A 26,458-nucleotide genomic window follows, 5' to 3' on the forward strand; every position below is an offset into this window, starting at 1 on the left:
GGCATTACTTTGTCACTTGTGAGAAGAATTTATCAGGAAGGTTCCCATTTCTCTGCATCAAGAGCCCTTCCTCCTCCCTTAGTACAAACACAACTCTTCCTAAATGAAGGCAACATCGTCTCTAGATCATGAGCCATCTCGTGAAACATCTATATAATATGACAGCTTCCACTGCACAGGGACAATTGATGGCGGTCTATAGTATCTCCTTAGACTCAGAGACTGGAGCAGAGCACTCCTCTGGAGATCAGGACGAGAAGTCGCCCCATCAGAGGAGAGGGTTCAGTTTTGAGTTCAGGCTCAGGAAAAATAATTTTTCCCTCCTGGATGTATAAGATAAAATAAGCAGCTTTCTGTCTGTGTGCTGTCTGAGTATGAGCAGAGGCGTTCTTGGAACACAACAGTGACCACAGGACCGTGAAGCTTTAGAGGAGTCTGCAAAAACACACGCAGCAGCTCGTCTCAGGCTAAGAAGCCCGTCCGGTGGCTCTTTGTGGCCTTCTTTGTCTTTATGTAAAAACCGATGCTCGCCAATGATGTGTTATGTAAAATTCCCAGAGGCTTGATTTAAATGGCTGGATATCCTCCATGCTAGCTTAGTTATACTCCAGTGCATCGCCCCTGAGAGCACATGGACGCTGCATGAAAAGCAAATGTAAATGCAGCCTCAGCTTCTTAGATAACAAGAAATTATGTCATGGGTTTTTCCCTCTTATTGTATTATTATAATAATAAATAAAAAAGAGCGAACAACGGGGGACTTTTCTTGCGCAGATGTTTCTTTTTATCCGTACAATCTCAGCATCCGGCCTTTCCCGTGGCTACTCATAAAAGCCAGCTTTAAGAAGTGAGCGAACAGAGGTCCTGTGCCAGGGGCGAGAGTGGCAGCAAACCCACGTCTGCTCTCCTGTAAATATCACACCCTCAGAAATGTGGGAGGAAAAGAGGATTTGGAGGGGCCCGCGCAGGTCGGCAACAAGTCTCCTGGGCCACCCCCTTTGAGAGCTCCACAGATGACCAGGTGGTTCTGAATTGTGTATCCTTGAGTCATGAGTAAGTCGAGGAGAATACTTAATATGCAATGCATCTGTTACATCTGAGAACAAACCAAACTCCGGCTTTGCAGGAGCCATCATTTACATTCAGCAGAGCAGCACTTGTGCACCAACTAAAAACGTAACTGCATAATAGAATAAAGACGCCTGGTTTCCACTGTCACTTGTGAATATTGCGGGGGTGAGATGTTAATCATAAATAACTAAATTATATTATCCCTGAATCTAGGGTTAATTGTTAAGTTTTATGAGAGTTGTCTTCAGAGCAGTTTTTCTCTGTTCAGTTGATTCAATTTAATGTTTAAAGACGAAGACGTTGTTTTAAGAGGGATCAGACATTTAGTCCTAAATGATTCCATGCTTTTACGTTTTGGTTAATACGTGAAAGATTCTCATGTCAACTAGATGTTGTACTAGCACATGCATCTCAGACTAAACTAAGTTGTTTGTCTGCCACACCCCCCCCTCTCACAGACAAGATGAAAATAAGGTGCAACCTTGGTGTTTCTGGTTTAACAGCACAGTGGTGGGCAGCTGTGTTGTGTGTACCGGATATAAAATAAGAAATACACACAAGCACACACAGAGGGCAAACAACTTAATTCTCTGCTAGAGACATCTTTACTCCGTTATATCTTTACATAGACAATAGCTGACTTAAGGTTGGCTACCTCAATATATTTTCATTGTATTACTGTTTATGTGTATATCTCAGGGTTCTGAGCGTTTCTAAATAAGGCTCATAGAGAGTTGTATGTAGGAAATTGCTATGAAAACTGTATGTATTTGTTAGTAAAATAAAAGTAAATAAATAGAAATTTGTATTGCAGTTACATCTTTATGTTAACAGCCACTAGCTCATTCTGCGATGCATCTAACTTGATTTGTTATGGTATGCAGTGTAACTGACATTATGACATATTTAATTTGCTGGTCAGAAACTAATTTCTACTCGCTTCTGTGTCAGTGTGACAAGAACAGTTTGTAAAATGGCTCTATGTCATGTCCCTTTTTACGAAAGCTACATAAATCCTGCTAATTTGATAGCCTTGCTTTGTGGCTAATTGTTTCTTAAATCAGTCAGATTCACAAAACTATTTGCAGAGCAGATGTTTTGACTTGTTGCAGCAAAAAAAAACTGGTTGAGTTAAGTCATCAATCAAGGCTCATTTCAGCAATTAATTGCAGTGCAATGTGAAAAATGTATGTGACTAGATGTAAAGAAATAAAAAAAAGAGTACTTTCCACTAATGGCAAAATACCTGAAATGACGCCACTAAAGGTATCCTTTAGCTGAAAGCAGCCTGTTAGATCCTCTTTAGAAACAAATATCATTATATTCTTTTAAACTTATAACACATATATATGCCTCAAAATACTCAAAAGATAAGGAGACACTAAACAGAGACGATTCGGTTCTCTGCAGCTCCGCATTCTGAGAAATGCTTCATTTCCAGCAGGCCAAAGCATGCTTTGAAAAGTGTTTTTCTTCATTTTCAGAAATGTAATTAGACAGTTAAAATTAAGAGCCTGAATTTAACTGAAAGAGCATAACATCCAATCTAATTAGATGGCTCTTTAATGAGTTGGTAATTAGCTACAGCATGGTGCACACAGGGTGCCTTTGTGGCTTGAACTTGTGCAGGGACCCTGCTGACTGGAGCACCCTTTGTGTTAGATTGGTTCCCACTTGGGAAGCATTACACTCTGAAATATGGTTATGCTTTGCTTTATACCTTTATAAGACACCACTTGGATGTGTGCTGGGGGTCAGATAGAGGTTTGGGCTGCTCATCAGGTTGACTGCACACATTTTAGTAAATATTTTTAAAAAATGTAGCAAATGGTGTGAGTTTCACGAATTACATGAAGGTTTCTGTGGATCTCATTTTGGTTGAAAAGATTTCTCATGAAAAGTAAATGAAAAGATAAAACAAGGGCAACCATCCCAACCAGTATTGGGGTGAGTGACTGTAGTCAATAAATGGGCCTATATATTTTCTTTGGCAATCATAGGAGATGCTTTTGGTTGTGTGTATGAAACAACACAGACAATACATCATAAGCTATTGCACAGTCCGCCCTCAAACAAACGCACAGTTTAGTTTCATCAGGCAGGCTCCGGCAGTCCCATAGCTGCATGTCGCCTTTCCGTTTGCCCAGCACCGCCCCTCATCTGCTTCAGCCCGTCTACCTCTGACCTCCGGAACCTCACAGCGACTGCATTAATTTTCCTAACCAAAATCAATCGGCGGAGGAATGGGAGAAGGAGGAAGGCCCCTTGTTATTAGACTGGGCAGGACACACCCTCTGACTGCGAGTGCGCGGCTGTTTTTATTGGTAATAGTTTAACTGGGGTTGGTGGCTAGAGGACAAAGGGATTGCTCATTTCCCCTGACCCCAGAGATGAGTCATTCCAAATAAACGCACACGTGCCCCATTTAATATCATTAGAAAATTAGGCCTTAAGACAATTTGCCGTTATTTGATGTGAATTTGTTCTTGGTTAATCACAAGGGGGGCAAGCATATGAGACTAATTTGTTTGAAAAGATCGCATTGGAGTGTTGAGGTTTGAAAAGGAAAAATAATGCGTCCAGTCAAGGTCAAGGGAGCGCATATGACTGCAAATTCCCAGCCATGTGGCTGTTTCATTTTTGTCTATTTATATGCTGGCTAACTGAACAGACGCGCAAACATCCCCCAAAATCAGATTAGGAAATTATGAGCCCTATCATTAACCGACTGTGTCAGTCTCGAGCTTCGGCTCCCTTTTTCCTAATGAAGAGCAAGTAAAAGATGATTCAATCACACAGCAAATGCGCTTTATGACCTATTAATATGTAGTACAAAACATAAACATGACAACAATATTGGCTACACATTTAAAGATCTGAATAAACTGTCCACGCTGGGTAAAACACAGAGTTATGACAATTAAATAGGGAAGGCAGGCGGTGCATGGACAGCTTGTGATGCCATTACTCTGACAGCGAGCGGGGGATCATCAGGCCAGGGAGGGAGGCGGAGTGACTGAGTGTGTGTGTGTGTGTTTAAAATGGCCTATGTGTTTAAAATGTGCTGCACAATACCTGCTAATTCTATTAAGTGCCTCTGTGGTGTGGCGGTGTGGTTATGGGTTGATGTAAATGGACGGCTGGTTGACTAAACAATGCAATAGCATTAGAATAAGGTGATTGGATAACAGAGTGGAGTAGAAGGCCCGGGCCCGGCCACCCTGGGCTTGCCAAGTCCATTACGTGTATTGGAGACATCTTGATATCCGTCATGGGGAGTTGCCAGCCAAAAGAGAGGAGGTTGTTGTTTTGTTCGGCTTTCATCGTCAAGATAGCTTCCACCTCCCGACATGCAGGTGTAGGTAATGCAATCAAATGAGGACCTCACAAACAATCCCTCCCCCCCCTCTTCCAATCCACTCTGGGACTTTAAGGCCGTTTTAGGAAACACTGGTAGTCAACTGGCTCAAGGACAAGCACAGGCTTGAGTTCTATTTTGACTTTGCCACAAATCCATCACTGTCTGGTTTCATGATGCGTACGAGAGACTTTTGTTTTTCCAAAAGGGACAGAGAAGACAGACAGGGAAATGCAGTAAATGGCCAAACAAGGCGTTAGTCGGGACGGAGACTTGCTGCCCAGGTTTGCTTATTTGAAATCCAAACATTTGTTTGAATGTACAAGAACATTGTATATTTAAACTGGAATGACCGGTTCTACTTCAAGTTACAGTCACCTTGTGGTGGAGCACAAAAAAATCTCCATCAGCTTGACCTTTTCCATGTCCTATTGACCTGTCCGTAAACAAAGCAAATCAATAACTAGAATTACCGCCTAGTAATTGTATGCTTCTGCCAACCAGTCCAGTTGCAGGAATTCAGTCACACAATCTCACTCTGAATAATGTCCAGATAACTGTTTACATCATGTTGTTATAGTGAAACTAATCTTTTACCTTTTGCACATAAAATGCCATTACTTCATCATGTTATCCTAAAATGAGTCAGAATTATGTACACAAGATATCCCATCCACGAGCTAGGGGTTGGATCATCACAATCCCAAAACATCTGAGAGGCAGTGTGTTGATATTTTGGGTTCTTCACAATAAATGGTAAAATGACTGTCTTGACGGCCTTCTGCCACTACACTGCTGTGTGTGGGCAACACCACAATATACTGCAGCAAATGTCCCTGTTGTGGGAAAAATAAAGGATTATCTCGTCTCATAATATACATTTGTATTGAGAGACATTTGGATACTACCATCTTTTGTAGTTTTACCTTCAATACCCTTCAGACAGGAATACTTTAGGGCAGTAATTGTACAATGAATTGATATTTGTAGAATTGTATCATTTTACCTGAACTGGCCATTATATTATAATATAAATAACAAAAAAATTACAAATTCTCAATTATTTTCTGGACAATTTATAAAAATCACAGTATATGAGTCGGACATAACATTAAACAATATTAACTCTAATCAATTGATTTAAGCCCACCCCTACACTCCACTGTTGATTGCTGACTGGTTGAACACTAACTATGTTAAAAACAGCACATGTCTGACTGGTCCAAATAGAGGTTAGCAACTATTGTTGCTTCTAGATGCTCATGGAAAATCAATCAAAGATTAAAGAGAAAGCATCTGCAGGGTTATTCTGGGTCAAATTATCCTTTTTTTATTTAAACCAAGTAAAAAACAAGTCTCAGCAATATCACATTAACTTTAACCATACACAGTTTGAGTGTTCAAACAGCTGCATGCGGACACTTCCAAATGTAGATACGAGGAACCAGGATCAAACCACCTATACCATTAATGGCCCACCTGCTCTAACAAGATGCTAGACCCCAACTCAGGTCACACTATATGAAATAATACAATATAGTATTCAATAGTTACTCACTGCAAAGGGTGAGATTGCATGTTAGATGACTGTTGTTCTATTCACACACATAAGTCAATTCTTTGCTTAAGATCGCCAACCACCATCTCGCAGATTTAAGCATCACGCACTATAGTGCATAAAGGCAAAGTCACACATTGATTTTCACGGTTAAACGTCAGGTGTAGCAGACTTCCTTACGGTGTCTGCTCACTTCCTCGGCTTTATGCTTATCAGCCCCTCACACTAAGAGCCAGTCATCAAAAGCACTTGTGTGTGGAGTGTGTTCATCGGAGACAGGTGTCAAGAGGTTGTTTTTACAGCTGTAATTACTCTGCAACGCGGCCCTTACCACGGCAGCCACAGGCTTTCTTCAAACTAGGGGAGAAATTGCTTGGATTTAATGTAACGATTCCCCCCCCCCCCCTTGATATTAACCATCCGTGCGTGACACCAGGCCTGAACGAGGAGATCAATTCCCCAGGAAAGTGTCGTCTTCCACAGACGAGCCGGTGAGCCGGGATGAGAGGGAGAATCACGGACCGGCACTTCCACCACCGGGGGAGATGTTTAGATTAGAGGGCTGCCCGGCTCGCTGCAGGTGTCCCCCCCCCCCCCCCCTCCCTGCTCCCTCTCCTCCCTCCTTCTGTACATGATACCTGGCACGGGGCAAGGTGCTCCCAGAGGAGGGAGGGGATATATATATACACTTAGGCGGTAGAAAGGTCAGGCGGGCTGGATGTGGCAGGCAAACAGGAGGTGGGGGTCTGGGGGCATGGGGATGAATCACAGGAGAATTGGTGCATGGCAGTGAATGAATAACCCGCCATGGCTCCCCAAACCCCATTATTTCCCTCCTTCTCCAGTGGGGCCTGAAATTCATGTCTGCGCATGCTGGCAGTTCATTAGGGGGAGGATGTCATTCCTCTTCTGGCTGCAGCAGGACAGGCCAGGCGGGCCCCAGGAGGACCGGGCCCTGTTTAATTCCACATCAACCGCTCCACTGAGGGCCTTAATCTCTGCTTGTGTGATCAATACTATATCAGTGTAAATTAAAATGACAATTTTAAAGTAATTAAGCCTGTTAATGCTCGATTCAAATGTCATTATTTGCCCGAGGAGAAGCTGGCTGGATGTGTCCGGGCTACTGTAGGAGTGAGGGGGGAATTTAGAATTTTTTGAAGAGGAGGCTGAATCACGAGCCATGTGCACAGTGACAGGTAAAACGCTTTAACTGGCACAGCCTGATGTTGCCGCTGCATGCAGCCACCAAAAGGAGGGCTTAACAAAAGCAGATTAACTCTCCACCCATGCCAGCCCAGGGACCTCTCCAATTTCAGAGGAGGATAACCCAATTGCTGAAATCTGATTTGTGCGACCAAACCCAATTATGGCCATATTAGATGAGAAGTGGCAGGGAGAGAACGCTTGCCGAGGGAGGCAGGAAAAATAGAGCGGGGCGGACGGGGCGGGAGAGGGTGGCGGGGAGAAAGAAACGTTACACAATAAAAATGCACTTAACTATAGAATGAGGCTGAGCAGTAATTGTGTGATTTGATTATTTTTGTCTCCCCCCCTTACTTGGCTTTTGAAAGCCTATTTAGAGTCATTGTTAGAGAGAAATAAATGAGGCCCAACGTTAACCTTGTACCCGTGTGTGTGTGTGTGGGAGTGTGTGTCTGTGTGTGTGTGTGTCATGTCTCATGTGAGGCGAGGTGATGTGTAAGTGAAAAGGAAATGAAATGATCACATTGTTGGTTGTTATTATGACAGGCTCGCAGCCCATAGCCAGGGACCCTCCAACTCCTCTTAGACAAGATTCACCAATTACGCCCAGTCACACCGGATCGGGGGGGCACACAGGTCCCCGACAACCACACTTTCTACCACAAATGTGGCCTTGCTGAGATAGGACATAACGTCATTAAGCATCAGCTGCACTTTCCACTTTCCACTTTCTACATTTTCCCCTTTTTCTCTAACACATGCACAAGAAATGCCCATATCTCACAATCAGCAGCTAAAGTGTTGACAAATTAAGAGGAAGGCTAGCGATTAAAAAAAGGAGCCATTAGCCATTAGAGGTGTGCGTCAGTCGTGGAAGTGTCCGTCAGTGTTGGGCTCGTTCAGAGAGCTGTCAGGACACGGGATAACTCGGATGCTGTTGTCACTGCTGTCCAACCACCTCAGTGACAGTCGGAGGAAATCGCCCGGAGCTGTAGTTATTTGGCAGCTCGGCAGCAAATGTCCCACAGTGGTGCGACTGCTTCAGATGAATGTTGAGAATCATCTGAATGATAATTATTATTAATGCGCACCATCTTTATCGTACACTATCGGCATTTAGGATGTAGGTGCAGGTTTAGAAACATATAATCCGAAGCAAAAGCAGAATCATTTAACCCATTAAGACCTGGGGAAACGTTAGCGAGCTTCTACCTTTAGAGCCGGATGAAACATGTGTGTCTAATACACAATGTCATCATGATGAAACACATTTTGATTCCCTGACATATAAAGACGAAATGTACTATGGGATATGTATTTTATTTGTTTGTTTTGCCAGAAAAAACATTTTTTATGTATTGTTTCAGTGGCTGACAATCTAAGAGACGGGAGTTCTGCTGAGGCAGATTACAGCAGTGTTTTGTTGAGATAAACAATCATGAAAATAACTATGGAGAAGATTTAGATCCAGGCCATGTTCCTAACCTTTTTACTTAAGTTTAGGGAAGTGGCAATGATTCACATCTAAAGTCAAACGTTAAAGCTATCAAATGTTTTTAATTTCATGTCACTATCTGCTACAGAGGCAGAGAAATAGAAAGAAAGAACACTAAGGTTTTTGTAGTTCTTTTTTTAATTCAGCACCTTAGGTCTTAATGGGTTAAATAACTTCCCTGTAAGCACAGCGAACACTGAGAACTGTGAGCTATTTAATCTACGAGATGTAGCTGACAGTCTTAAGTGCAAAACCTGAGCCACGTCCTCAGTGATGCAGCTCCATGAATTATTAAATACATGCCAATAGTGAACAGATAGAAAGCATCCCGGCTGAAAAACAAGGGCAGTGTGTGGGTATTTAATTAGCAGGGTGGGGTGCTCCTGTGCATGCCTGATCACGCAGGGTAAAGGACACCCAGGGGCCTTTCAGGGGGCCGGAGAGAAGCTTGGCATTGTATTGGTTTGCATCCAGAGCTGTCCGATCCATCATGCTGTCTGTTGACTGGTGTTTGCAGAGCCAGCCCTTATTAATTATCAGCTCATTTGGACAGGATGGGGTGTTAAGGGTGGAGGGTGGGCGGTAGGTGCTAGGTTCTTCTTGATCAATGGAATCTATCGCTCTGAGAAAACTCTGCTGAGGGTGATTAAGGTCAATTTGTACTGGCACACTGGAAGTCTCCTCAAGGAGAGGAGGAGAGGATGCTCCTGTGGATGGACACGTGGGAGGTGAGTGTGTGAGCTGCAGACAGCCGAGCCACATCGCGTCAACCCATTGGTTGAAGTGCTGGTGATCGAACAAGCAATTGGTTTTTAGTCTAGAGCAGGGGTTTTCAACCGGGGGTCCGTGGCCCCCTGGTGGTCCGCGACGGCATTGCAGGGGGTCCGCGAAATTCGCTTTGATATTTCAACACATTTCAAGATTACTAAAATATGTCTAAATAATATAAAGGTGCTGTTGACCATGAGGTTAAACTTAAGTAGGCCTCAATTGTTTGTGTGATATTGTATGATTATCATTTGTGACATATTCTGCATTACTTCATCTGTCATCTTCCCTCTTCAGTTGTAGCCCCAGTTTATGTTGGTTGTTATTGATCACCGTTACTTTAACGTTCTCTCAACATGTCAGCTACATGTCTGTACATTTAAGGCATAAAAGTTATATATTGACGTACATATGGTTCTGAGATGCAGTACAACTACAAACTGCATTTTAATTTTGTTTTCAATTCTTAAGCACTGAAAATCAACCGTTTTTGTTGTTTTTTTACACAGATTTTTCCAGATTTGTTTAAGGTTTTTAAATAAAACCAACATGGAAAACCAAATGTTAAAACTTCCTTCTATCCACATACACGCACTTCAGTGGGCTGCAGATTACTTTCTAGTCAGAATGGTGGTCCCTGGGACAAAACCAGTTGAAAACCCCTGGTCTAGAGGGTTAAACATGCGCAGCTAAACAGGAGAGTAACACCCCTCAAATCCCTCCCTCAGTATTATATACACGTCTACTCAGTGAAACTCATTGCTGGTGCCTGTGGAAATGTTGGCCACACTTAATATTTAAATCGTCCAGCCCTCTGAGTAAAGTGAATCTAACATAGTCATGTGGAGAAGTGTACCCTTCAGAGCCGTGCCCGTCTCTCCCTCATCACAATACTGAGGTGCCCTTCAGCAAACTGTTGCACTTGGGAGTTTCAGAGTATGAATTTAACTAAAATCAATGATGCTAAGTGAATACTTAGCATCACAAGGGTTTGAAATGTATATCTCAAAGGTGAGAACAATAAATTAGGTAAATACTGTAAAGCATATGAATGATGATTAAAGTCTATTGTAAATAGTTGTACTAATAAAAGGTTATTTTTAAGTAATCACACTTTATAATTTGTATTTAAATGCAATACTAACTTGCACATTAAGGTGAAAGAGTAGTCATTCCTACCGTTGATTCTAGATGTAAGGACATTACTTCCTAATGATCTTTCAATACAAATCATGTGAGAGGAAAAACACACTCTCTTTATTTAGGACAAAAATGTTTTTCTGTTTACTGAGCTGCAGTTTTTTTCTAAAGTTTAAATTCAAACTGCTAGGAATCAAGATTGAAGTTAGACTCATTAGTTAATTAGCTGTATTTATTTGTTACTAGTTACTTTGCAGTGACTTTGGTCCGGTTTGAAAGTGGTTTGATAATAAGGACTTGTAAACGGAAATCTCGGTTTCAAACTTGACTCAGCAGACACTCCCTACGGAACATAATGAAACTGAAAGAGCCCACGATGAGTGTAGTCACTCTAGACCACTTGGTGGCAATAATGCACCTCTAAGCTTGTTAGCCGGACGCTAATAAACACAAACTAAAAATAGAAGAAGCAGTGCAGGACAACTGAGTAACGCATCATGTTTTCTTTAAAGTTAAAAATCTAAATGTTGCCTACGTCCTAAAGCATCGTTTATAATAATCCAGATAGACGATTCACTAATGTTATTAGTATTCATAATAACATAACATTCTAAAAGGTCATAATGAGTATTTTTAAGGGAAAGTACATTTTGTAGAATTTTATAGAGAATACTGCTGTTGTTTTTATTAACTTCAGGAAAGCTTAAGAAGGATTTATTTGACAATTGATTTGATTATTTTTAATTGAAAATTGTTCCAGTGTGATATCGTTAGTTTAACTTAGTAAACGAGTGAAAGATTTCAAAACTTTCCCTACTGTGAATAAAACACAATAATGCATCACAAGGCATCGTTGCAGTGTTCAAATAAACAAATGCATGTTTGTGTATGACGCATGTTGCTGTGCAGGTTTTGGGAGTTAAGTGACTGGGATGGGGTGAGTGGGGGTCTTTTTTCTCCTTGGAGAGTGGGGCTGTGAGGGCTCTCAATAGACAGAGGATTATGGAAATCAAAGCTGAGAGATTAGCTAATGGGAATATAATGGCCACGGACTGCCGGGTCGGCTGGGCCATGCAAATGAAGAGGCTATAGCCTGTGGCGGAGGGAGAATCGATATGTATGGACAAAGTGCTGGCCGGCGATAGCGCTATATCAGTAATGCCGCACAGACGTACACGTATGAGCACACACAGGCATACAGACACACACACACACTAACACACAGAGTGAGGGCCTGACGCCAGCAGACAGGAGGGAGCTTTCAGCGGGAGGACCCGGCTCAAGTGGGGAACCGGTGATATCGCCAGCTCGGGCCCCGCTCGCTCTCACTGATGTCAACAGGCAGCATGTGACTCTCCACGATGCCTGGCACTCATCCCCACTGACACAGCACTGAGACGATACAGGCCCGGCCCCACTCGCCACGCTCCATCAAATATCTATTCATCGCGCCTTGGCCCCAAAACAGAACAAACGTCCTTGTGCACAATCAATAATGCTGCGACCAGGACGGCCAAGTATTACGGCAGCATTTAGATACCATAAATAGTTTATTGTGCTTCAGACTCTGGACAATCTGGCATCTGCCATTTAGGATGTGTGGATATTAACCTTCCTCGGCTGTACGAGGCAAAGCGGGTGTCGTAAAACGCAATTGACTGGGACACACGACGGCTTTCATCATCAAACTAAATGGAACATCTCCTCTCTTATATATCAGAATACCAATTCTGGGCATGTCAGAAAAATTTCAATTTCAGGTGGGAGCGGCAGGACTCGGGCTCCCCGCGCCTGGCCTCTCCCCTCTCATTTTCATTCCTGCCCGAGTGGCCCGACCATTCATCAGGACCCGGGCAGAGGACACCTCCCGCCTGCTCACAAATGCATGGAGCAGGCAATAAAATTAACCTTGTGGCAATTGTTTTCCCACCCGTTTGATGGCCCCGTGTCAGCTCATCTGTTACCGCGGCAGGGAATAAAAAAGTCAAAGCTCGGATGTGCAAAAAATTATGACTCTATAGGGAGGAGGATGTGTGTGTGTGTGTGTGTAGGTGGGGGGGTGTACCTAAATAGAGCCGAGCTAATGGCAGATTATGAAGTCAAAACCCGATCAATCAGCGTTAGAGAGTAGCTGAAAAGATGGTTGTTTGTTGATTTGTGTCCGTGAACAATAAAAAAACATGAAGAGGCTGAGTTGTATTATGAAGACAACTCAGCAACAAGATGGTGGGATGTTTACACAGATCAGCTCGCCACCATCCCTGACCCGGTCCTCTGGCTGGGCGGGGAGGGACAAGACGGAGGAGAGGGGAGGGCTACGCTGTGGAGGGGGGGGATAAAAATCCTTCAGAGGGTGTTTATTTGCTCTCAACACCTCCTAAGCGATCAATATTTTTAATTTGGGTCCGAGTTATTATTTTTCACATCACTGCGCCGGGGAGCAGAGTAAAGTGGCTCATATTTTAGCACTAAAAAGATCGATATGACAGGCTCACCTTCACTCTGCCCCCTCGGTGGCTGGGGGCCGCACATCATAATGGACGGTGGCGAGGTACACCCAGCCCGCCTCATGCTGGAATCACATCATTATCTGTGGACCCCCACCCCTGCACGCAAACACACACACACGCAAACACACACACACACAGATACATACCGCACCCTCCACAACAGGACAACAACACCTCCACCTCTAACACAACTGATTTACTTCCCTCGGCTACATCCCATCAAAACACACACACACACGCACACACACAGTTAAACACTTTATCAGAGCTCTGTTTATGGGGAGACGCGTGGTGTGAGTTTGTGTGAAGTGTGTGTGTGTGTTGTGTGTGTGTGTGTGTGTGTGTGAGAGTGCAGTCCAAAGCCCGGTGCAGTGATGATCCAGGAGGGCAAAAGGCTCAGTTCTACAGATCCGACTCCTCGTAATAAATGCATCAATTTCTCCACCTCTTTACACAATCCATTAATTATATCTACATTTTCAGTCAAAATATTTTCACACGGAGGGGGGGGGGGCACCCACTCCCTCTACCCCATAACTCAAGTCTGATGGCAGTTTCATTGATTGTCGCTCAACACATGTCCAGAGCGTGTGCACGTGTGTGTGTGTTTTCTTTGCTGTGTGCGTGCTAGTGTGTATGTGTGGGTTAGGCTTCCTCGCTGTATACGTGTGTGTCTGCACTTAGGTCTGCCCCGAGAGCATGAGTGATGGCCGAGGAGAGTTATGGCCCGGCGATATTACCGAGCTGACATCTACTCCATTCAAGTGGCCTCAGTCGGTGCCGTACTTCTCACCATATTGAAATAAGAGCTCTCTTAGATTTAGTTTGCAATATTTTAACCTGCTTTATATGCCTGCTGCGGTCTTTTTAAACACGGAGCGGGGGGGCTGGAGGAGGGAGGAGGAGGAGGGCTGCTCCTGCTAGTTAACCTCTGTGTGTAAAACCAACAGACTGTACACAGACCCCTCCTCTATGACCCCACTCTCTCCGGAAAGTATATAATCTCTATATATGCAACCTGGATTTGTTTCATCATAAAAAAAAAGGTGGAACAGGGGGAGGACGAGATACATTAAAAAGAAAGAACGAGGGGGGGAAAAAAGGCGTTAAACGTGGGTGACACATATTTCTGGGCAACACGGTAAACACACTCACGCCGAGTCCCTGTCAGCACAGAGGGACACTAAGTGTTCATAAATTCCTGGCCAAGCAGAGCGGTACTGATGATTGCATTACAGCACGCTGCCTCCGGAGCCGAGTGAGGCCGAGCTGCTGGCAGCGAGTGACAGCGCTGCTCCGCTGACCACAGATCAGGAGGCAGGAAAGGCAAGAAAAGAAATAAATAAATAATTAGGCATTTGGCTGATCCTTAATGATTTTGTTGAAGCCTTAAATATAAATTAAGAGGCTATAGACTCACTATCAAACCAGCAACTTTTTAAAGGCATCCTCAATGAATATTTGGGTTTTTCTCTTTTCTCAACAGCTTGAGGAAATAAGTCTTTGACCACTTGCTGAGACTGGTATCAGTATTCAAATGCAAATAAAATATGAAGCAGTTCACCTTCTGTTCTGAGACTCGAAACCACAATTCAGAAAATTGTGCAAGTGTAAAATTCTGATGACACAATTTCTAAATTATCATTGCCCGTATTATTGCTTGATGTTTTGCTTCTTATTTATATTTTGATGTCACGCCAAAGTTTTAAAAATTTAAATCACAATATGCTGCTATAGCATATAAGTAACAACAAACTGAGAAAAATAAATTATGTTTTAAAAATGTTCTTATATTCTGAATTCTAGAAAATTGGCAGCTTTGGAAGGTGCTTTTCTTATCAACCCTATGGCTTTCTTAAAGAAATTGGTTAATATAAATATTTTATGTACAAACTTCTAAACCGAGTTGTTTTGAATAGTACTGAAAAAGAACCAAGTTGTACAAAACATTGAGGAGTTTCCCATCAAGTTTCAAATGTGTGTTTCTGCTGTTTTTGTTTCTTTTGCTCTCCTCTCTTTCCCTTCATTAATTTTTTCTGCACTGCAGATTATAAACAAATTAAATCTGTGTGCCATCCTGTTTCTTATTTAATAATCTGATAATTTAAGGAGAGCTTGTTTACTATGACTGAATTGTTAAAATCCTTATATAAAGAAGTGGTTTTGTGATTTAAAGTAAATTTCATTATATATGAAATTGATTAAATTCAAAGTAAAATTAAGTTTACATGCAGCCTAAAAGTTATACCTACAATATTCAAAACAATGTTTTACATGCAAACACACTATAATCTAAAAAATCCAAACTTTTAAGTCACAATCAATTGACTGTCACCTGGTTTTCATTCAACGTTTTTCACAATTTGTAGTTTGTATTCAAACATCAGACTCGGACTCCATTAAAATGAAATGAAAAACCATTGACACGCACGGAGGCTTGATTTGAACTTTGAATGTGAGTGTTATTAGATCCACAAATTAGCCAGGACAAAGAGCTCGGACACTTAGACGCTGTCTGCGAGGTTGGAAATGTTTGCAAGAACATAAACATGCATTCTCACACACAGACACACACGCACCGAGGCACGGTTTAAAAGGAGACAGCGGTGTCCTGTCAAGCCGCAGAGCCTGATTTATCCTCTGCTGCGGCTCTCGTTCCTGTCCTGCAGACCACTGACATGAGGGATGCCTTTAATTTCCCATTAAAATGCCCTGGAACAACTGAGGGCCGAGGAGGCAGCGTGCACCGCGGTGTGTCACTGTCTGTGTATGTGCATTGCTTGATTGGACTGTGTGTGGCAGGCGAGTGTTTGCGCATGAAGGTTTGCAGGCGTTTCCGTGAACCTGCACAGACACCAGAGTGCGAGCGTGCGTCGGGAAACGCTAACATCAGGGCACATCATTGCAGATGACACGGGGCTGCGGCAGCTCCCGGGCCAGGCCCACGATAAATATTAATGGCCAAGAACAAGTGGATTGGGAGTTGAGTTATCAGGGCGGGCCTTCCTAATTGACATTTTACCTGCTGTATACCTTAACAAGGCTGTAAAACACCGGGCCCGGCCTCAGCCGTAGGGGGGACGTGTCAGTCAAGCTCTCCCCCATCACCGCTGCCCTCCTCTGGGAGGAGAGGAGGAGCTCCAGCTGCCTGTTCAGATTCAGCATCATGGTGCCACATGCAGCATTTCAGCACCAACAAGTTATCAGCCTGTATACTTTGAGGAAATTGAGTAAACAAGGCAAACAATTTCAAACTTCTTTGAGTTTGTACACAGCAGTGTTGGATTTGAGGGGAAATCAGTCACATTTCAAATATTAACAGTTTTTACTCAACAAATAATAAAATAGTTAATTTCAGGACAATTTTTGCTCATCTTTGTTTTTGGTTTTGAAATGCAATTCAAACGGATGGCTTTTAACATTTCCTCAAATTTAAATCACAGTTTGGATGAGTGATTTATTTATTTTCAAATTGTATTTACTCCATTAATCATTGGTTCATAAAATGAATGAAAACACTAAAGCCATCACAATTCAGCAGGCAAAAGAGAGTAAATATTCTGTAATAGAAGACAAAAGAAAAACAAGACATACTCCTGTTTGACCAGCTTTTGGTCATTTTTGAAATTAAATCAAAATAGAAACTGATCCAGTTTGTTTCGATCATCTACCTGATAAACTAATTTCCAGCTTTAATTGCCGTTGTAAAACAGAAGGAGATTCTTTCATAACCGAACTTCAAACTTTGATTTATCAATCACATTCCTCTGACGCAGGGATGTAGTTCAAACACAGTCTCACACTGAGCAGGCATGTAGACACTGTGACAGGCCTTTACCACGCACTCGCTACATTACTACACTCCCAAAACATTCACTTGGAGGCTTCCAAAGAATCTACACACACACACACACGTAAACTGCATACAAAGACGCAACAAAAAACACACACTCATCCAAAGTGGAAGCTCTGGACCCAGAAAAAGTGTTCCCACTTCCATTATCTGAAAATTGACAGGCGAGGCAGACAACAAACAATTATCCCCGGAGCACAGGGGGGAGAGAAAAAAATCGAAGACTGAGAAAACAAATATGGGTGATGTCATCAAAGCTAAATGGCAAGCCCTGTGTGAGAAAGACTGGAGAGTCTCTTCATATTTACTGTTGCCGGGATTTCAATATCAACATCATAGAAAGCACATCAGATGTTTCTCTTTCCACTGGCTGCCTCACAAAGAGACGCACAAACTGCCATCTCTATTTGACGAAAATGAGAACACAACAAAAAGGTTAATCTATAGACAAACACCATTAAATAAACAGCTCATGATGCTGGGATATTAGCGGGAGCTTATGTGGAATGGCAGATAATTATATTTTCTAAAGGCCAATGTTTGTAATATTTTTTTGAAAAGAGCAAATGGGACTCGGTGGGTGCTGTGATTTATGAGCGTTTGTAGAGGTGCAGCGTAGCGTGGTGATAAGGCCAAAAACATGGAGGAGAACCACAAGCGACTATGACTCAGTGATCACAGAAAAAACCTGGACCAGGATCCACACCAGGAGCTGTTGAGTTTATTGTGCTACTGTCCTTTCCCCCCTACATTATCACCTGGGGACGCACGGAAGATCATCGGATATGCAGTGTGTCAATCGAGCATCAGACATAAAACTACACTTAAATCCACACTTGTTGTAATCCACTCGATGAGCACAGGGTTGAAGTGGGTGCTGCTCGGATTGAGTATCTGGCGCCACCAAGAGGCGACATTAAAGACTGCAGCTAAACTGTGGGACATTACACGACAAGGGGCCAATCGCCAACACTAAAAGTTCTGTCACAAAGATGCTTTCCTAAGTGGTTATATTATGTTCATAAATATTTGTAATATTTGTTGATGTGTCAGTTTAACAGGAATCATTGATATATTTATATAATATATTTGAAGATATATGGTGGCCTAATATGTATCAGGGTAACACATTATTCCACAACTGGACAATAAGAATTATTTTACAAAAATAGACACGTTCATATATTTGCATTTGTTTTGAGTTGAATTGCCTAAAGTATTTATTGTATATTTAGTATTTTTGGCAATTTAATACCAACTGCATATGTATTTGAAAGCTTTCGTAATAAGAACTCACAAGGTAATTTTAAAGAATTAAGAAATTGTCTTATTACAATGGCACTACTATCTTCATAAAGATATTTAAACTTAAGTTTTAACTTCAGAGGTGAGGCCTGAATTATTCCCAGGTGTCTACTGCCATCGTGTGGCCACTTGCTGCCATTGCAGCGTGAATGAAAAGTGGCACATTACATTATCAGGTTTCATCAACTCATGAGATCAGTCTTGAGTTCACTTACATTTACTACATGCAATACCTCTCTGTGTGTAATGATCTCATGATACATCTGTGTGTAGCGTTTCTTTGCGTCAACCAACAGCTTCAAGTCCAGAAATTAAAAATTTTTTATTAATACATTTGATATGATCTGTTTTGGCTGAGGAGTCTTGAATAAAACAACGGCTTCTACAATTAGCTTAAATCACACAGAAAACTAATCTTCACAAACTTAAAAATCCAATCAGTGTTGAGGTGCCAATAATTCACCCTTTCAACTTTTCAAACTCTCGACATTACTATGTTCTTTTCATAGAATTTTGTATGAGACAGTACTCACTGTGAAATGCTCCTGGGATTTGTAGTTCTCATCGAGGTAGATGCGGGCTCTGCTGTACTCCTTCATGGTATCACTGGACAAAAGCTCTCTGATGGACAGAGAACACACACACAGAACAATGAGTTGAGTTTTAGGTGAGTTGAGTTTTAGGACTTTGATTTTAACTATGTACTTGTGGCACTCTTCATCCGAGAATCTCAGACTTACAAATAAAATGTATTTATTTATTTAAAGATATATCAGGGTGTGTCAATCAAGCCCATCAAAAAAATCTACATTTGTCAAGTCGCATCACATTTATAAATACATTTACAATACTAAAACTACTACTACTAATACTATTAATAATAATAATAAATGTTTGCTGCGCTGAAGTACAGCTTCAATCAACCAGTGGGGGGAGTAGTACCCTCAGTGGAAAATCTGTCTACTCCTGTTTAGTTTGTAGATGTGTGTTTTCATTATGTTGTTATGATTATGGTCAAAACAATTAGTACAAACTTACTTGACAAAAGTATCCACGTGTGACATGGACGCCTCGTAATTCTTCCCGCCCACCTCCTGACAGTGCACTGCTAAGAAGTGAGGCTTGTGTGACTGGACTGTCTGTGAGGGCAGAGAGAGAAAAACACCAGGTTACAAAAGATAGACAGTGACAAACAGGCCCATTCACTGCAAGTGCATCCATAACAGCCAGAACAACACTACAGTCAGCCCAAGGGCTCATAATAAACTAAACTTAAGTTGAATTATTCAGCCGAGAGCAAAAGCCTCTGCGATTCTTCCTAACTCAGCTGTGTGACATGCCCGTGTATTTGCACAAGACAAAGTGCCTTGCTAATGTAGGCAGGAGGCACTTAGTGAGCTTGTTCCACAAGCACAGCTCTGGCCCCTGTTCATCCACCATCAGGGATGTGCCTGCAGCTCTGTGTGTATGTACAGCAGGGTGTGACAGATGCTCACACGTCACCACCTCTGCTGACACATCACTCGCAAAAACAACTCCTCGGCTCCAGGAACATGTCAGCAACACACATTACAACGTGTGCAGGATACAGGCTGTTTTAGTCAAGTTGAAAAAAAGGTGGTATTAAGATAAAATTGCAGGTATATTATGTTTTCTGCATCTACAAACGTCTGTCAGTCTGTCCGTGGAAAGCATATCTCAAACCGTTCATAGAATCGAACTCACACTGGGCAAAATTGAACCAGCAGGCGACCAGTGCTCTGTAGCAGTCAGTTGGGATGGGACAGTGTGTTGAACATGTCTTCTTCTACATCCTCAGATAAACTGCAGCAGTGGTCAGGGATTCAAGTCCTGATTCAAAATCGCTGCTGGATTGATTTGGATAATTATATTATTTTCATTTCCCCATATCGGACTGAGAAAAACATTGAGGGGTGTAGCTGTTGCTGATCTTGGGAACACAATTCAGAGAAACACTTCCTGTTTGGCAATTTGTCTTCAAAGCAAAAGTACAATGTAATCTTTTCTTTTGCTGAAATGCTTCATATTGAGCTGAATTACAGAGCTTTTATTTAGAAAATTTGTGAACTTGAGTATGAACAATGTATCAAAAATATAACAGCAGTTAAGTAAACTATTGAAATATAAATAAACCACATGTGAACATTAATAAAAACTAATTCAGTTTCATTTCATGCAAAACATGGACTATATCTTCATTGCAGATAAACCAGGTAGGAGGAACACAAAGTTTCCCAGCTTCACTCTGAACCTTAGACTGTTTATAAAAAGCTCTGCAATCCAGCTCACAAACAGTAAGGATTTGAGCGGCCACTGCATATAAAGAGTGATTCCATATGTAAAGTAAAAGTTGTACGATCCACTTTCCTGGAGTCACATGACCTCATGTTACGTCCCTTAAACATGGCGAGGTGTTTGTGAGCACCCGTCAGTGGTGTTCAGAGTGGCTGACCTCTAATGGAAAAATCAATAGCACTGAGTGATTTACAGTGCTCGCAAGCACTCACAGTGCTCGGGCCTAAAGATGGCAGGGGGAGGCTATGCATCAATGTCACCGGGTGCTGGGGGGGTGGGGGTGGGGGGGTCTACAAGCGGTCACTAGACTTTGACGGAGCCCTGCTACTTCCCCCAGCACCCGCCTCAGCGCTGCATTATGCTCACTACAGGCCCAATCAAATAAAAGTAATGTATGGCAATAACACTATGGATTTTCCATCAACCTATGGCTTGTCACTTAGCTCGATGACCCAGAGGAGGCAACCTACAGCGGCTCAAACTTGGAAAGATTAGTGGACCTATCAACTCGCACGAGAAAAGGTCAAACTCTCAAGGAGCCTGCAACTAATGTCAGGCTCAAATGTGACGTGTTGGACATGAGTGCATGTGAGCGCGCGCACACACACACACACACACACACACACACACACGTTAATCGACTGCATTGTATTTATCTTTCCAGGCTGTAGATTCAGATCTACGCTGGCAAACAGAAAGGGGGTAATTTCATTACCAGAATTACCAACGTTATCAGCCCAACACCAAACAGCGTCAGCCACTGACCTTAGTTTACACTGCAAAGAACAAATAATAATAATAAATAATTAAATCTACCACTGTTAAAAAGAAATCCTACTGACATTTGAGCTGAAATATAAACACATTAAATAGCAAATGTGGAGCCCTGTGTAAACAAGCCTCGGACAGCGACAGCTGCTGCGACAGTGGTGAGAAAAGCCTGCGAGGCTTGTGACTCCCAGAGCTGCTGCCATAGGAGACCATGGACCTCACAAGGATATCAGAAAACCATGTGTTTGATATGGAGCAGCTTTAGCGTAAGCAATGAATGTGGTTGATGTGTCAACTTAAGTGTGACTCTTGAGTAAAGTGTCAGTTAAAGTTCAATGAGCAAACGACCCAGTTCCAGTTCAGGAGCTGAAAAGTGATACGCTGGCCTGAAAGTGTGAGCTGAAGTGGCAGCACCCGAAACAATGTAGTGACAGATTAAGTGTATGAGTCGAAAGGAGACGTCAAGTGTCGGCTGGCGTGTAAACACAGAAAGCAATTGAAGCAAAATGCGTTTGGACAGGGGAGGTTTCAGACTTGGTCCTTAGAATTCATAATCATCATAAACTGAGATGAAACAATGAACAAAAAAGTGCATAAAGTTTATCTCAGTGCCCCTTTAGTCTCTGACAAAAACACTTTGACTTGTCATGTCCACATGTGCCATCATTCCATTGTAAAATAGCTATAAACTGGCAAAAGTCCAAACAACATATATCTATATATATAATAAAATATTAGTATTTGGGTAGTTGACAAATAAGGGTGAAACAGTATTTTTTTAATAAAGTTCTAATGAGGATTACAGTTTTATGAAATGATAATGTTCAAATGCTGAATTTTTTTAAACTGCTAGTGTTCCTCTGATTTTTTGTATAATTTCATTGCGGTGTGACCGGCCGTCAAAACAAATTTTTAACTACAGCCGTCACACTACAGGACATTCGAAAAATCACACATTCATTTTCTGATTGAAAGAGTGAAATTTATGAAATTAATCAGAGGTTAACAGTCACCTTTCAACATACACAGTACATTCCAACATCTGGGGGGCTTCCTGGTAGTGGAATAAACTAAGGGCCCCTATAGTTGTCCATGTAACTGCTGTTTCAAAAATCTGATTTTCCATGTCACGCCACAGGACATTATTTGTGTTACGAAAGTTATTATGCTTTAAATACTAATATACTAGTTTTGTGCATATTAAAACCTAATATTAATAAAGTCATTATATACATTATAATGCCAAGGCAGTTATTACCTGCTCCAGATATTTCTGGTTTATTTTGTTAATATGTAAGTTTAATGCTTCAGCTATGTTACGGTCACACCGCAGGACATTTTGCGTATTCAGCTTAAAATATAATCAAAACATAACAGATATTTCAAACAAAATCATACGTTTAAAACAAAGTACCATAATATGCATCACATCCATTTGTTGTTTAAGTGGTTAAATGCATCTAAATAAACATTCACACTTAATTACATAAAAATCATGCGTCATGTCATCCACCCATTTACTAAATATTCATATTTGGCACCAGTATGTCGATAATGATATATCATGAGTAACGACCTTGATATATAGATATATCAATATTTTGTCCCACCTCTATATTCTTATTAATTCCAAAGAAAATAAATGATTGTTTCAGTTTGATTCATGTTACTGAACTGATATAGAGGTCAAAAGCTGCACTGCGCCCCAGATAAAATCCCCCAGACCAACAGAGGCTTTGATGAGAACTAATCAGGACAGCCTGAGTCCCATTTCCTGGTTCCCATTTGAAGAAAGGTAATAAATAATCTGAACCATCCGAGGGTTTTGTGAGCTGACGTACAACAAGAACTCTTTGCTTTAGTCAAAATCAGAAAAATAGAATCCGATCCCTGCAGGGAAATTGCTTTCTCACAGTTACACAACACGCAGTGAGGAAGTAAAAAAAATAGAAACTGTAACACAGAACATGGGGGGACTCAGGTCCAGATGATGTCCTGAGTCTCAGGATAACAGTGTGAATGACGTAACCACTCAACTGTGGTGCATTCACTGACTCAAAAGCTTCTGTGTAGATGTATTGTGGAAAAATGGGGCTTTGAGATACAATCAGGCCAATTCTCCTAAGATTCAGGAAATGAATGCTTTAATCCTATTAGACACATATGTCACTAAATAATAAATCAATAAATAATATGATGATGTCTAACAAAGTGCATTTTGTTTGTTTGTTTATTTCTGGGGATTTTTTGCAATTCACATAACTCATGACTGGATGTGGGGACTTGACACAACCACTGGCCTGTGACCAAAGTCCAGACAAGTTTCCAATGCAAATCAGCAGTGGGATTATCCAATGCAGTGTGGTTGCGATGCAAAGCAGGGTTTTCGCTATCGAAGCAGCGACATCCGATTGCCACTTGACCCAGGATACTGCTCACGTGGAGCAGGCAAATGACGCTGCTTTGCTTATGTGTAAAAGACTGGGATATCCTGGGACAGAGCAGGAGTCATAAAAAATAGGATTTCATTGGCTCCCTGGAAGTGGTAATAGGGAAATGAGAAGCAAATACAAATAATCATTGCATGTACCACGGGCTAGCCATATGACAGCAGTGCATTGCTTTTGATTTTCACCTTATTTAGATTCGTGCAGTCCAATAAAATTCAGCAAATCCCAAGAATTTTCCAGCTTTAAAAGCATCTACCTTCAAATTCCACAAACGTCTGTCAGTATGTGAATGCATATCTCACCTCTCATCTGAAGTGCAGTGTTGATATTGGTGCAATTTGGACGAGCTACACCTTCAATATCAATAGAAAGGGCGACCAGCACTCTGTAGCAGTCAGTGGATGAGAGGCAGTGTGCTTTCAGTCTTCTCACCAAGTTGACAAGCTCTTCTTCTTCTACATCCTTGGATAAACTACAGCAAGGGTCGGAAACTGGGTCAAACTGCGGGTCAACTACGCTGCCCGATCATTTTAATAACCTGATTATTTTTACACCACAGACATCCTTATGTGCCGTGGGTGCTGATCTCCATCATGGCAACAACATTCATATATCCCTTCATCTTGAACAATTGGTCTTCAAAGTAAAAGCACAACGTTTTTTTTTGTTTGCTGTAATGCTTTAAATTCAGCTGAATCACAGTTTTTATTTTGAGAAGTTGTGAACTTGGAGATTGTGTTGATCCTTGACAGACCCCCGAAACAACCGGCATGCAATGTATGAAATAATATCACCAGTTAAGTAAATCATAAAAACCTATATACAATCCACACGTGAACACTAATGAAGAAAATGTAGAACCTTCCTTTAAAAAAATTGATTTAGCTAGTTATTATTTTTATTCCAAGACATTTTTTTGTAGCAGGACAAAATCAAACATTCACCATGAGCTGTAAAAGCCTGATGGATATTCCAGCACCCTTTCCTGTAATTTGCTGTCTCTGATGTTCATACCAGAACCATACAACAGAAACGCTGAGTGAGTAATTACACTCGGTTATATGAGGCGGCACATGTATGAGTATGAGTAAGTGCTGGCTGCCAGATGTCACCGTGAGTTTCTCTACACCCCTCCAGCCATACAATCAAAGGTCGATTCCTGTAAATGGCTCAGATTAAATGCTCTCCTTCCCAGAGATGAGCTGCAGCTCTCTCAGAACAGACTTGGATCTGCAGACAACTAGGGGCAATTCGGTTTGCTTGGAGCTGCCTAAATAAACTGAACTAAACAAGTTACCACAGCAGAGTTTGTCTAAACTGCTCCAAACATGCTCCAAACATGCCTGGTATGAAGCGGCCCTGTCAGACAACACAGCCGCTGCACAACAATCAAGTGCTATGAGATTTACACAAGGAACAGGAGAGGCAGATCGATAGCAGGATAAAGAGTGAGCGCTGTTCTTTGGTAGCTGGTACAAATCTAAACTATGAGCAAGGTTTGTCATAAAATAAACAATTTAATTTCCTTAAGGAATTCCCTCCAGCTGCAGCTGATCTGGTATCTGCAGGGCCGTTACCCGTAATAAATAACCAATGGAAAAGGAGATACAACAGCAGTGGGTTACAGAGACATACAGCACACACACACATCACGTATTAAGACATGTGGTAGGAGTGCACATACCAACATGCAACTTTGCACAACACCCTCTGCTGTTGCTGCAGCTCTTTAAAAGCCAGTTTAACTGCTTTTATTGTTTATTTTTCAGGATGCTGCAGTGGAACTATGTGATGATTTTTCTGAGAAAAGCCCTTTCCTCACAAGCAGAAGACTGGCTGAGGAATGCCAACAGTTGCCCTGGAGCAGAGATGTATGCATTTTTTGGGGGGGGTGCTACAGTGGGAACTGACAACGCTGGTGCAGATCCAGTTAAACGCTTCCTGATGACACAGTGTTCCTACATGATTTAAGCAACATTTCAACTCAATGGTTGTGAGAGCAGAGTTCTCCTGTGTGAAACAACCTTTGGATTCTCGCCAAGTCGACTCCCAGCTCAAGTCAGAAGTCACGACACCGAAGGTATCAGACACACAAAGCTCACGTTTGTCGACGCAAAAAAAATCTTAGTTCATGACGAAACAGCACGCTGGCCGATGTGCCAGAGGACACAGTGAGCGTATTGTGTGCACAGAAGAGGTCACGATGAAGCTAGCGCAGCGTGGCTGATTGTAGTTAACTCTCGCCGCCACTGCTGGTTGTTCCCAGCCGCGCCGAGTCCAGAGTCTGATGCTTCTTTCCATGACGTCAGCCGGCAGCAGCACAGGGCTGGCATGAGGGTACAGGCCTGGTTCACACAGGGGCACTCCTCTCTCTCTCTCTCTCTCTCTCTCGCATTCTCTTGCTTATCCGTTTCACATACCCTCTATTACTATTACATACACACACTTTCTACACAAAAACAGTCAGACATGAAACCTTCCTCTGAAGCGCACGAGCCTGCAGCACCATGCAAAATTCCTAAAAAGCCATAATCAGGATATGTTCACACACACACACACACACACACACACACACACACACACACACACACACACACACACACACACACACACACACACACACACACACACACACACACACACACACACACACACAC

The 26,458-nt window shown here is 42.0% G+C and overlaps 1 protein-coding gene across 1 annotated transcript in view; it reads right to left on the bottom strand.

Annotated features, from left to right (window-relative positions):
- LOC133020437 (inositol polyphosphate-5-phosphatase A-like) overlaps positions 1–26,458 on the bottom strand; it is a 148,336-nt gene that overhangs the window by 78,371 nt on the left and 43,507 nt on the right. The window contains exons 3-4 of the mRNA XM_061086997.1: positions 19,303–19,403; positions 18,798–18,885 (exon numbers count right to left, since the gene is read on the bottom strand). Of these exons, the coding sequence (XP_060942980.1) occupies positions 18,798–18,885; positions 19,303–19,403 (189 nt within the window). The remainder of the gene's footprint in view (positions 1–18,797; positions 18,886–19,302; positions 19,404–26,458) is intronic.

The sequence above is a fragment of the Limanda limanda genome, chromosome 15, assembly GCF_963576545.1.
Source record: "Limanda limanda chromosome 15, fLimLim1.1, whole genome shotgun sequence".
Classification (NCBI taxonomy): Eukaryota; Metazoa; Chordata; class Actinopteri; order Pleuronectiformes; family Pleuronectidae; genus Limanda; species Limanda limanda.